Below are 13,988 nucleotides of genomic sequence, written 5' to 3'. Positions count from 1 at the left end.
TACTGGTGAGTTTTATGTATATGTAAATGGTTTTGTGTGAAAGTTTTTTGTGCTGCCATTTTGGCCAAGACTCCCTGGAAGGAGAGATTTTATATCTCAATGGTACTATCCTGTAAAATAAAGGAAATCAATGTTAAGATATTAAGAAATTGCACAGAACTGTTATGCAATTTATTGCACTATATATATAAGGACCGGTTACGAGCTCATATGATCAGACATGAGGACAAGGTTCCCTGCCACATCTGTGGCAAACTTCTCTCTCCTGCTTACATCACAGATCACATGAGGGTCCATAAGATTCAAGATTCAAGAGTTTTATTCGTCACATACACAATTATACAGAGTATAACCAGCAGTGAAATGTAACCAATCACAGCATCACGTCTGTCACCTCTGCAAGTATCATTGATTATTTAATTTGTGGTTTGAAAAGCATAGCTATTCTTTTGATCATCTATAGCCCTTTTTTAATCTATTTACCAAGGCTGCATTTACAGTGCCCATACAAAGTATTCATACCCCTTCATTTTTTTCACATTTTATTGTGTTGCAGCCTTATGTTAAACTGCTTTTAATTACTTTTTTTCCCACATCAATCTACACTCCATACACTATAATGGCAAAGCAAAAAAACAAGTTTTTAACATCTTTGCAAATTTATTAAAAATAAAGAAACTTAAATGATTCCATTGCAAAAGTACTCATACCCTTATCTGGGACAGTTGGAATTTAGCTCAGGAGCATTCATATTGCTTGTAGGTGTTGCTATACGTTGAGTGAAGGTAACCTGTGGCAAATTCAATTGAATGGGTATGATTTGGAAAGGCACACACATCTTAATAAAAGGTCTATCAGCTGATAATGCATATCAGAGAAAAAACACAAGCCCTGAGGTCAAAAGAACAGTCTGTAGAGCTCAGAAACAGGTTTGTGTCAAGCCACACATCTGGGGAAGAGTTCAGAAAAAAAATCTGCTTCATTGAAAGGTCACAGAAGCATGTAGTCTCTGTTACCCTTAATGGAAGAATTTGGAAAAACCAGAATTCTTCTTAGAGCTGGCCTCCTGGCCAAACTGAGCAATTGATGGAGAAGGGCTTTGGTTAGAGTGGTGACGAAGAACCTGATGGTCACTCTAGTTGAGCTCCATGATCATATGTGGAGATAGGAGAAATCTACAGAAGGACAAACATCACTGCAACACTCCACCGATCTGGGCTTTATGGCGGTGTGACCAAACTCAATCCTCTCCTCAGTGAAGACAAAAGAAAACACATTTAAAATGTGCAAAAAAGCACCTAAATGACCTCTGGTCTGATGAACCTCAGTACTAAGCATCATGTTTGAAGGAAACCAGCTCTGCTCATCACCTGCATGATTGCAATGTGCTTATTTGAGTTTTTTTATTTTTAATACATTTACGAAGTTCTAACAGTTCTGTTTTTGCTTGGTCATTGTGGTGCATGAGTGTACTGATGTGGGGAAAAAAGTAATTCAAAAGAGTTTAATGTAAGGCTGCAACACAAAACGTGAAATAAATTAAAGGGGATGAATAATTTTTATAGGCACTGTACACACACACACATGTATGTAATACATTTTAAATGTATAATATTATAATGGGACCTTATAGCAAATATAGTTTCACTTTCAGTTTTTACACAAATTGTAATATTAACTGCATTCATCAAGCTCAACATTTCAAACCTGTTAACTTACCCCGCCTGTTAAAAAAATTAACACAATATAATCGAGTGATGATAATTGTGCATCACACAATTTTACAGTCTCATTTCTAGTAAACCTCTTAAAACTAATATTCCCTGAAGGTGAAGCATCTGCTTTCATATACCTTTTTTTTAAAGAAATTCTGTAATTTGTGCCGTATTCCTGTAAAGCAGGTGAGTGTATAATTAGCTCAAGACAGTGGAGGGTTAAGCCGCGTCCCTCGAATTGTTTACACCGCTGGTCCTCCCCTCCCCCATACACTCATCCCTCCTTTCTTTCACTCACTCCATCCCCCTCCCTCTCTACCGCTATTCCCAACAGCTGATTTCCAGATCAGAGAGAGAGGAACAAGGCGAGACAGGTGAGGTTTGGAGTCGGCTGCAGCAGAAGGATTTAAAGCGAGCAGAAATGCGTCCGTCATGAAGATCTGAGCTCCGCCGCTGCCTTCAGCTCCGAGAGGTTAGCCGCTATGCTAAAGCTAACTTTACAAACATCTGCAGCCAATAAAGCGACACTATCCGCCTTTACCACGACTTCTAGCTCGCATTTACATTTCTGTGTGCATTATGTTGGGTTATATTCACTTTATGTTGTTATTGTCGCTCTGAAATGGACCGTTTGTGCATATAAACATCATATATAGGTCACGGTGCAGATTAATTAGCTAACGTTAGCTAGCCGGAGGTAACAGCTGGTGAGGTCGCGTTAGCTACATTATTATTAGAGTTAGCTGGCTTGAAATTCTATCAAACTAAACCAAAAAATGTAGAGGATTGAGATGTAGGCTGCTGTGGTGTGTGGAAGGGCTAATCGCAGCTTAAACATTAACCTTGTAACGAGTTGTGTCATTGAAGGGTAGCTTGTTAGCTTGGGTTTATAGAGGAAAGAGCAGCTTGCGAACAAAGATGAGGAACAAGACTGATGTGAACTTTCCAGATGTGTTGCAAGAACAAGTTTTTGCCGGCTATTCACACTGATATTACAGAGAAATGTGCTGTCAGACCACCGACTGAGCACATGATTAAAGTACATCAACCTTTGGCATGCTTTTGGTCTATTGATGTTTCTGAGGGAGCTGCACTGTTGCAATGCGGCTGAACACTGGCTACACAACTTGGTTGCATTTTCTAGTAATTACTTACATGTTTAGGTTCAATATTTTGTTATTTGTTTATACCTAATTCTTTTTGGACTGGTTAACTCTTCACCTTAACAAATTACCATATTGCTATCAATGCTATTCACACAACATAAAATGTTAGATATAAAATATAAATTCTATACAAGCATGCATACACATACATACAAATATATAAAAAAAAAAATACGTAAATGCATAAATGCGTGTATTTATATACAGTACACACACACAGTATGCAAACAAAAAACTTTTTTGAATGCGATTGTTTTGCAGCCCTAGGACTGCAGATATTCAATTTAACGGTATCACCCAAAAATTTTAATTGTCATAATTTTCTCACCTTCATGTCACTCCAGAGATGCTTGACTTTTTTTTTTTTTTTTTTATCTGTGGAAAATAATTTTATGAATGTTTTATTGTATGTTGGTAACCAAAGAGTTTCGGTTCCCATTGACTTCCATTGTTTGGATAAAAAAGACCATAGAAATCAATGAGAACGGAAGCCGTCTGGTTATCAGCATTCTTCAGATGCTGACAGAATTGTCATTGTTTTGGTGCACAAATCGCTTTAATGACAATTCCTCACCTGTGTTTATCATGTAGGATGGCTTTCCATGGATCCTCTCGGCCAACAGTGTGTGGTAACTTGTTCCCTGTATCAGAGTTAGGCCACAAGTATTTTTGTGTCAACACCACGACCGGCACTACCTCAGCGGGCCTCGGCGCAACACCAAATCCGACCGGACCCAACACACCCGCTGGGACTCCCAGACACCCGGCGTCTCTCGGGGGCAGCGCAGGCGGAGGGGCGGCCATCCCGCAACCTCACAGTAACCCAGCAAGTGAAGTTCCAAGTCCTGCTGAAATGGAGCCTGATCGGCCTATCGGTTATGGTGCATTTGGAGTGGTCTGGTGAGTCCCGCTGTCATCTTAGCACAATGATTTATGACGACATCACATTTATGACGTCTGTCATGTAGTTACACTACCGTTCAAAAGTTTGCCATCTGTATGATTTAAAAAAAAAAAACAGTCTCACCAAGGCAGCATTTATTTAATTACAAATGCAGTGGTGTTATTACACACTCTGGCTATCTTTATTGATAGGTCTGTGACGGACCCTCGGGATGGGCGTAAGGTGGCTCTGAAGAAAATGCCGAATGTCTTCCAGAACCTGGTCTCCTGCAAACGTGTGTTCAGGGAACTCCGGATGCTGTGTTTCTTTAAACATGACAATGTAAGTTTTGCGGGTGGAAAAGGTAGACTTGCCCGCATGGGTGGGCATAAAAAGAGAGAATAGGTTTATTGAGAAATACAGTGTGTGTGTTTTCAGTTTTGGAACTTGATTGCATGTTTTTTTGTAATGGCAGGTGCTGTCTGCCCTTGACATTCTCCAACCTCCACAAATCGACTGCTTTGAGGAGATGTATCCTTCAGACTTCACTATCACCCTCTGATACTTTATTATTTATTCTGTTCATGCCTCAGTACTAAAGGGATTGAAGGAATGTTCTGACCAAAAATTCTAATTCTCTCATCATTTACATACATCCCAGATGTATGACAGATTTAAAAAAAAAAAAAAAAAAAAGAGTCCATATAATGCAAGTGTACTGGACCCCCAAAGCTGATGCTTCAAAAACCACACAAGTAAACACAATGGTAACACATATGACCCCAGATGACGCATCATTGTCTTCAGAGGTGGATTGGCTTCATCTGTGTTCATCTGAAGAAAGTTGTTCTAAACCTGTGTGAGGTACTTTTTGTCCTGCTGAACACAAAAGATGATGTTTTGAAGAATTTGGGAAAACAAACAGTTGCTGATCGTCCATAGTTTGTAAAAAAAAAAAAAAAAAAAAAATATATATATACAATAGAAGTCAATGGCTTCCCGCAGCTGTTAGGTTACACACATTCTTCAAAATATCATCTTTTGTGTTCAGCAGAAGAAAGACACTCATGCAAGTTTAAAACAACTTGAAGGTGAGTAAATGATGACAGAATTTTTATTTTTAGGGGAACTATCCATTTGTAGCAATAGCCAAAAATACATTGTATGGGTCAAAATTATTGATTTTTCTTTTATGCCAAAAATCATTAGGATATTATGTAAAGATCATGTTCCATGAAGATATTTTGTAAGTTTCCTACTGTAAAAATATCAAAACTTCGTTTTTTATATGTAATATGCATTGCTAAGAACTTCATTTGGACAACTTTAAAGGCGATTTTCTCCATATTTTTTTTTATTTTCAAATAGTTGCATCTCGGCCAAATATTATCCTATCCTAACAAACCATATATCAATGGAAAGCTTATTTCTTCAGCTTTCAGATTATGTAGAAATCTCAAGTTAGAGAAATTGACCATTATGACTGGTTTTGTGGTCCAGGGTCACATATATCATGTGGCAGATGGTATAACGTTAAACCGCAATGGCTGTATTTGCATGCCTGCTGTGCTTTGTTATCAATGTGAAAGTGGGAGACATGGAATAAAGGCAGACCAGAACATGACCCAAACATGTAAAAACAAGGAAAATAATGTGCAAAGGGTTTAGTTGATTGCAGTTTGCAGAGCAAATTGGTGTAATAATATTGAATGTAACTTGCATATATGTGTATTTGCTGTTTTTCAATGACTCAGAATTTGGAACTTTTAGTCTTTATAATATTAATTTTTACAGCACAGGCTAGTAATTATTTTTAACTCTGGTTTAGCATAATGTGAAGCTGTTTTTGCACTTATTAATTTATGAACGTCCTGGTTTGCATCCAACGTCCAAAATTAACACCCTGCCAAGTGCCAAATACAAGTGAAAATTAGCTTTGGTGAGTAAATTTGCAACTAGCTGTTTTAGGAAGTGTAAAATGCAAGAAAACCTCTAAAATAATCTCACAGCCACAGTAATAGATTATACATATATTAGGGCTGCAAAACAATTAATCACGATTAATCGCATTCAAAATAAATCTGTTACTTTACATACTATGTGTGTGTTCTGTGTGTATTTATGTATGTGTAAATACGCACACGTACATGTATATTTTAAGGAAAAATGTTAGATTTATATATAATATAAATTATATACAAATATTTGTTTAAATGTATACATATGTGTGTGTATTTATATATACATAATAACTATCCACAGTATGTAAACATAAACTTGAATGCGATTTAATGGTTTTGCAGTCCTAACACATAGTAGTTGTTATTGTGGCGGCAGGTGTTTTGCAGGTCAGTTGTTTTCTTAACTGGGTCTGTAGATACGTGATCACAGAGCTCATGCAGAGTGACCTACATAAAGTCATCGTTTCCCCTCAGCCTCTCACCACCGATCACATCAAGGTGTTCCTCTACCAGATACTCAGGGGTGAGTTCACATGGGCATATGTCACTTTTGGATGACATTTTTTTTTCTTTTTTTAATTTTGGGAATCTGGAGTATTTAATCAGGACAGATGAAAGTTTGATGCGTTTTGTGCCTGTGTTGCAGAATGGGATTATCTTTGACCTTGTAATCATCCTGGGAAGCTTTAATCTTATGTTCTGAAAATAACATTTGTTAGCAAAATCCCACTGAACTGTTAATCTTGTTTGGGGCAGTTTTTCCTCTTGTTGCTAGGCGAGTCCAGTGAATCTGTAATCTGTAATGAATCTGGAGTATGGGTGACTATATTAATGGAATCGTACTTGTGAAATGCTTTGAATACCAAAATCCGATATCATACAATGAATGTATATAAAATGTTGTGCTAACGCTGCCACACTATTAGTGGAGAGCAAGAGTAATTGTCCCCGTAGATGAGATTGATGTGTGATTTCACAGGTTTGTCATTGGTGTTCATTGTCCTGTTCTTCCTGTCAGTGTGCTTTATGATATGTCCTCTCTCTGTTTCTCCCAGGGCTGAAGTACCTGCATTCTGCAGGCATTCTGCACAGAGACATCAAACCAGGGAACCTGCTGGTCAACAGCAACTGTCTGCTTAAGGTAATGTGTACATCAAATGTGCTCAATCAAATAACAATGGCAAAGCGAGATGTGTCACTTTTCCTTCTCATTTAGATTTGTGACTTTGGCCTGGCGCGAGTGGAGGAGCCGGATCCTTCTCGTCACATGACCCAGGAGGTGGTGACGCAGTATTACCGTGCTCCGGAGGTTCTGATGGGATGCCAGCATTACACTTCATCGATAGATGTCTGGTCTGTAGGCTGCATCTTCGCAGAGTTGCTGGGCAGGCGTATTCTTTTCCAGGCTCAGAGCCCCATACAACAGGTAATGATGTACACAAGTTTGGGGACGGTAACATTTTTGAAAGAAATTAATACTTGTGTTCGTGCATTGAATTGAGCAAAATTTCAGGTTTTTTTTCTTCTGTTTTTTACCTTTCTGTTTATTAAAGAATTCTGGGGGGGATTCAATTTACAGAAACAAAAGCAGCGCAGCTGTTTTCAACATTTATGATAATATTTTCAACCTTGATTATAAATGTTTCTTGAGCATCAAATCAGCATATTAGTATGATTCAGAAATCATACTAATATGCTGATTTGATGCTCAAGAAACATTTATAATCAAGGTTGAAAATATTATCATCAATGTTGAAATGTGACACTGAAGACTGGAGTAATCAAATAATGGGATAATGACAGTTAGTAATGAAATAATGGAAGCTTTACCATCACAGGAATAAATGAAATGCAGCTTTGGTGAACATAAGAGCCTTCTTTCAAATAAAGTCATACCGATCTCAAACGTTTATATACACAAACGCTGCTATATAGTAAAGGATCTTTTTAATATACTCTCTTTAATCTTGCTGAAAATTAGGTCCTTTTAATGAATTTGATTTTGAGAAATGGTGAAATAAAGTGTTTCTCCTCCTCTCTCTTTCTCTCAGTTGGATCTGATCACTGATCTCCTCGGGACTCCTCCTCTTTCTGCCATGGCATCCGCCTGTGAAGGAGCGCGAGCGCACATTCTTAGAGGACCCCACAAACCAGTTCAGTACCATTAGTCCATAAAGATGTAATGCACAAATCTGTCCTCAAATCAAATATTCTAACTTTTATCTGTGCTCTCTCTCTTAGCCCTCGCTGTCTGTTCTGTACATGTTGTCAGATGGAGCGACACATGAAGCTGTTCATCTTTTGTGCCGCATGCTAGTTTTTGATCCAGTGAGTATGACTTTTCTAGATTACAGTGATGACTGACTTGGCAAATGCTTTTGTGGTTATTTATTTATGGCCTATACTTAAAATAATAGCTATTTTGAGGCTGTATACACACGTCTGTGTTTGTATTTCATAACATTTACATTTAAAGCATGTCCTAAATGTTCAAATAAATATGTAATGCTTTCTGAATGGTTTATAACTCCTACTTGGATGCGTTAACATGATTTTCTATGAGTAATGAGAATATAGTGAATCATCATTGATATAGTTGGTACTATTACAATTTAGAATACATGTTTTAGAGTTTAAAATGTAATTAATTCCTGTAATGGGAAAGCTGCATTTTCAGCATCATTACTCCATGATCCTTCAGAAATCATTCTGATGTGATGATTTGCTGCTGAACTACTTGTTGAAAATAGTTGCTCTGCTAAATATTTTTGTGGAAACTGTGGTACATTGTTCGGGATTCCTTTAATATGTTCATAAGAGCAACATTTATGTGAAAAAGAAATTTGTTGTAACAATTTAAGTGTCTTTACTGTCACTTTTGGCCAATTAAATGTGTCCTTGTTGAAAGTATTAATTTCTTTAAGGAAAAAAAAACTTGTCCCCCATACTTAATAGACTGTGTGTGTCTCCATCTATAGGCTAAGCGCATCACGGGCAGTGACGCTCTGTCTCATCCGTACTTGGATGAGGGTCGTCTGAGGTACCACACCTGCATGTGTAAGTGCTGTTACTCTGTGCCCAGCGGGAGGGTGTACACCCGAGACTTTGAGCCGCCTGCGGATCGACCTTTCAGCCACAACTATGAGCAGAGCATGCACTCCGTCTGGCAGGGCAAAGGTGACTCACTCTGGCGCTTTGTTACGATTAAATCTCCATCATCTTTTGACATAAAGGACCTATTTTGATGACCTGTTTTATTCTCTTTGTCTCAGAGCTCATCCATCGTTTTATAACGGAGCACCAGCAAGGCAAACGAGTGCCTTTGTGCATCAATCCCCAGAGTGCAGCTTTCAAAACCTTCATTAGGTCAGTATAAGAACAAGCGTTTTTTGACAACTCCTCTCTTTTTCCAGTACATGCACTCAGAATTAAAAATGACACAGGGCTGTAGCGCCTGCCCTTTTTTTTTTTTTTTAAATGAATCAAAAGGGGCCCCTCTCAACAATGATCAACAACACAATTTTGGTAAAAAAACAAAAACAAACAAAATGCATTTGAATTATAATTAATATAACAACTTGTACAAAGCAGTAACAAATTGCTCAAAATTCTGAAAATTCCCATTTATTTATCTGTCAGTCTGACATGATGTTGCGTGCATCTCAAACGAGCTCAAATTTTATGTGACATTGAAGTGGAGCGATAATTTCCCAGTCTTATTCCGAAATCAAAACCACGTAGCCATTGTCTCTTTTCATATTTGTTAACAAATGTGAAATGGATGAAATAGAAGTTGTGTTTATTTGTTTGTAGCATTTAATTTACTCTAATTTATGTTCTGCATATAATGGCACATTACTGACTACAATTTTTGTCACGTCATTTGGAATCAGTAACGGATTGCAATTTGTAAGTAATCTACCCAGCTCTGTGTATATCGATATAAACGGTATTGCCTCATACCGTATCGCTTATAAAAAATATATCGGTTTATCGCACAAACTCGATATACCGCCCAACCCTAGTGTGGTCTCTATAAAAACAATTTTTTTGTATAGTTATTAAAGAGAGAGTTCACCCAAAATTGAAAATTCTGTCATTAATTACTCTCCCTCATGTTGTCCGAGAGCTTTCTGACCCTGCATAGACAGCAACGCAACTACCTTGTCTTAGGCCCAGAAAGGTAGTAAGGACATTGTTAAAATAGTCCATGTGACATCATTTGTTCAACATTAATTTTATGAGGCTACAAGAATACTTTGTGTGCACTAAAATAATGACTTTATTCAACAATCCATGTTGGCATAAAAACATCCATTTTTAAAATGAAAATGAAACCATTTATTTCTGTTTTATTTATATCAGATCCACAGCCTGGCATTCCTCAAAAGTCTCAAGGAAAGAAGAGAGATGAGGGATGAGGTGGATTCTGGGAAATGTGAATCATAGGAGCAAGCATGCTTTGGAGATGAAGATGGATCACATGCTTTTGAATGAACTCTCAGCACTCATTCCAATTCAACATGGGGATTGCTCAGAAAAACACGTTTTTTCCAGATCCACTTACACAACACTGGTGAATAATGCTGCTGGGAACACTTTTATACTCACTGTGTGCTTGAGGATTACAGGAAATAGAATTTTACACAGGGAAAAAAAAGGAAATGGATTGAATATGACTAAATAAGCCAACGTCAATGTTGTGCAATACAGATATCTGGAATAATGCAAATGACGAGACTGCGCTGACCATGATTTCACTAACAGATGAGATGACAGTGCCCACAAGTCCATAGCATCACCCCCTGCGGCCATCTTCAATCTGCCGCTGTATCTCCAAACTCTTGTCTATAGACTTTTATCACTGTGTTCCTTTTGCGGGTTCTTAGGTTTTATTCTGGAAATTCTGGTAACCAAAAGTTCTTAAGTCTTCTTATTTTGTTACTGCTTCTTCATTCAACTGAATGCTTTCTGTTCGATATCACTCAGATTTTCTACTAATTTTTTTTTCTTTGCTGTTATTTAGTTTTTTGGGGGAGTTTTATTGTGCAAATTCCTTTTGTAACCTCTCAACATTTCTTTTGAAGCATCCTGTGCAAGTGATCCCTGAGCAAATGCATTGGAGTTTTGAGTTGGATCAGAACGCTGTATAGAGATGACGGCGTCTCGTAACGACAGACGTACGTACATGTGTATCTGTGGAACGTAGGTACTGTGCCGTTCCCACCTGAAGCATCTTCCCAAAGGTCCCGTCCCCCTCCTAGGACCAAACGAGATCGATATCAGAATCCTGATTTCTGATTGGGCGAGGCTCTGTTGGCAGAGAAGATAGATTGAATATTATTTATTTTCTCTTTTTAATTTATTGTTGTCTTGTCCAACTTGTTTGGTGTTTGTGTTTGGCGGACCAGGTGCGTGGGTTTCATGGCGGCATGAGTGAGCCATCTGGTCCGTGAGTGTTTTTGAAAAACTGCAGTTTCGGAGAGTTTAGGGAATGTGCAGTGTTGTACTTTTTTTGGGGGGAATATTTCATTACCTCAACTGGCCCTCATTTCACTGGGCTGGTGTATATAGACTGAACCCAATCGTTTATCAAAAATGTACTGTAATGCAGTCGAATGACGTCAAGTGTGTGTGGAGCTGCTCCACTGGGCCGCAGTCTCTCTCTGAATCCGTCTGCTTTTTTTTTCCTTCAGAGAGGATTGTCGGGACGGTGTGGCTTATGGTTAATTATTAGATAGTTTTTGGGGAAATGCTGCTGTTTGTGTAATACCTCCAAAACCTCCCCGACTCATTTGTAAAAGTAACACGTCTAGAGCTCAGGTTTCATATTATACTATATGGACTAGACTGTAGACACTAGATGTGGGTCCAGGCAGTCGCTGGTGCTCTCTGGGCTTATTGCAGAGAGCTGAATACTCAAAAATGCCCAGTACTGTAAGCGTTTGGCTCCTACCACCAGGTGGCAACACAAGCGCAGGGCACGATTGGATGCATCAAGGCAGTTATTGCTCATCAATAATGTCTCTCAATGCATGTGTGTATGGACTTCACTTGGATTTGCAATTGCAGTGCATTAGGAGTTTTATTTTATAAATGTGCTGTTGCTATTTAATTTTATTATAGGAATATTTTTAGTTTTTTTCCCCCCCATGTATTGTGACCAATTATTTTTTTTTGCTTTTGGTTTGTATTTTTTGTTTCTTAAGTTGATGTTGTTTTTATGACCACTTTTGCTATTGTGTTGGTAGAAAAACTAGCAAAATAGTGACTGGAATGAAGATCAGTGGGTTGGTTCGGTCTTACCGACTGCCAAGCAGAAAGTGAACATTTTAAGTAAATGGTGAAATTCTTTTAGTCGTAAGATAGATGTTAGGCATTTTTAAGAAATTCAAAACTTGATATTCGTGTTAATTACTATTATGGCTTTGATAAAATGATTGAACAGTTGTTTTATCATGGTTATTACTTTTTTTTTTTTTTTTTTCATTTTTGTCTTTGCATTTTAGAAGAAAAATGTTTTTGGACTTTTTGTGTTCCCAACAAATACTTGAAGTTTTTAAGAAAAAAAAAAAAGAGACATGGATTAGGGTAAAATAGACATTAAAGAGACGGACACTGGAAACCTTGCGTCTGCATCTTATTGGTTTGTCATTGCAATTGCGTTGCACTTATTGGACAGAACAATGGTATTTCATTTACAAAGATTTGGAGAGGTTTTGATGTTTTGCAACTATGGGGTGTTTAAAATCAGCCTGAAATGAAAATTCTTCCTATTGTGAGTAATTGCATGTTTTTTTTTTTTTGCTTTGTAATGTTGAATCAAAATGTCATATCTGGCCCTGCCAGTGAAAACGAATTTTGCCGAACTGTCGCTACATACATTTCATCATGACCTTAAAGGTATGTGATTTAAAAGTTTACTTTAAAAAATCTTGAGTTTGGTTATTTTTGTAAAGGTACTCAATATTTGCATTGTCTGTTAATGACTATAAATATTAGTAACGTCTGTAGCTATCATTCATAGGTTATTTCTAATGATTCACATGATGAACTTAAACGAAATTAGACCATTACACTAAATAAAACAACAATGACCGAAGGGCCTCATGTATGCAAATAAAACCGTATGTACTGTACGTCAGAATCTGCACAAGGCTCATTTGATTGTAAGTAAGCCTACATTCTCAAACTATGTTTTTCATGTTCTCAAGTCCCCAAAGTAACCAAAAAAGGAGGATACCTTTTTTTATGACTGCATCTGCATAAAATTTCCATATGCATATTTCCTTGCAGACACAAAACAGCTGATACGGATTGCAGGAGTTGCCTGCACTGATATAAGAGCGATTACACAGCTAAAATAATTTACCTTTTAAAAAAAACAAAACCGAAACATTTACCTGAAATTGCATGAGACCAGATAGTTTTCAGATAATGTATTTTGAACATACACCAAATATCTTCTCAAATGCGATTTGCGAAACCAAAGATGCTGCTTACAGGATTTATTTTGTGGACTATCTTCACCCTAAAACTCAGTGGCTCATCACATCACGACACGTTACATCTCATCACAGCTGCAGATGTATATTTTATAATACAGATTATCAAGAGAGTAGAAGTAAGAAGAACACAAGGGAACATACAGTGGAAGCTGACCACTATGGTCCCGATATGGTGCAAAGAGAGTTATCATGGCGAACTGTTTGAAGTTAAGTTGGAACCCATGGTGACCCATTTCTTTATGCAATCTTGTATAGCAGAAGCACTGAACCAAGAGACCATCACAGTCATAAAAACATGCTATCTCCATAGAATGCCATAGGAAAGATTTCTAAAAGCAGCACATCCATTAAATATATTTTATGGCAAGTTTATTTTGTAGGATCCAGGGGCTTGATGTATAAAGTATAATGTCCCATTCATACTCTGGCATTTATAAAAAAATTAATAAACTTAACTGGTTAGCGCACATTGCTGGCGAGCTGGTACCATCTTTCCCAGTCATGCATGACAATAGAAATATTGCATTGACACTCATTTTTGCTGCACAACAATATTCTGTCACGTCAGGGACTAAAGCTATTAGCAAATGTTATGTGTGTAATGGGTTATCTTAAATTATTAAATAATTCTGTGGGCTGTTCCATAAAAGACGCTAAGAAAAGCGGGGATTAAAGTCCAAAACCTGACTTGAAATAACCAAACAAATTAATCGGGACTAAAGCGGTTCCATAAACGACAATTCAAGTTCACGCAA

General features: G+C 37.5%; 2 protein-coding genes across 2 annotated transcripts in view; both read left to right on the top strand.

Annotated features, from left to right (window-relative positions):
* LOC306868757 (nucleolar transcription factor 1-like) overlaps window positions 1–13,988 on the top strand; it is a 967,110-nt gene that overhangs the window by 436,355 nt on the left and 516,767 nt on the right. The window lies entirely within an intron of this gene.
* LOC306869011 (serine/threonine-protein kinase NLK2-like) lies at window positions 1,942–12,876 on the top strand. The gene is made up of 12 exons (XM_079415548.1): window positions 1,942–2,187; window positions 3,473–3,781; window positions 3,977–4,106; window positions 4,240–4,295; window positions 6,142–6,248; window positions 6,781–6,866; window positions 6,942–7,151; window positions 7,777–7,878; window positions 7,967–8,053; window positions 8,704–8,902; window positions 8,998–9,091; window positions 10,091–12,876. The coding sequence occupies exons 2-12, from the start codon at window positions 3,474–3,476 to the stop codon at window positions 10,137–10,139; spliced, it is 1,428 nt and encodes a 475-aa protein (XP_079271674.1). The 5' UTR covers window positions 1,942–2,187; window position 3,473; the 3' UTR covers window positions 10,140–12,876.

Source organism: Barbus barbus, assembly GCF_936440315.1.
Source record: "Barbus barbus genome assembly, chromosome: 4".
In the NCBI taxonomy this organism is placed as follows: domain Eukaryota; kingdom Metazoa; phylum Chordata; class Actinopteri; order Cypriniformes; family Cyprinidae; genus Barbus; species Barbus barbus.
The sequence above is the reverse complement of the archived record's forward strand: the minus strand, read 5'-3'. Positions and strand labels throughout refer to the sequence as shown.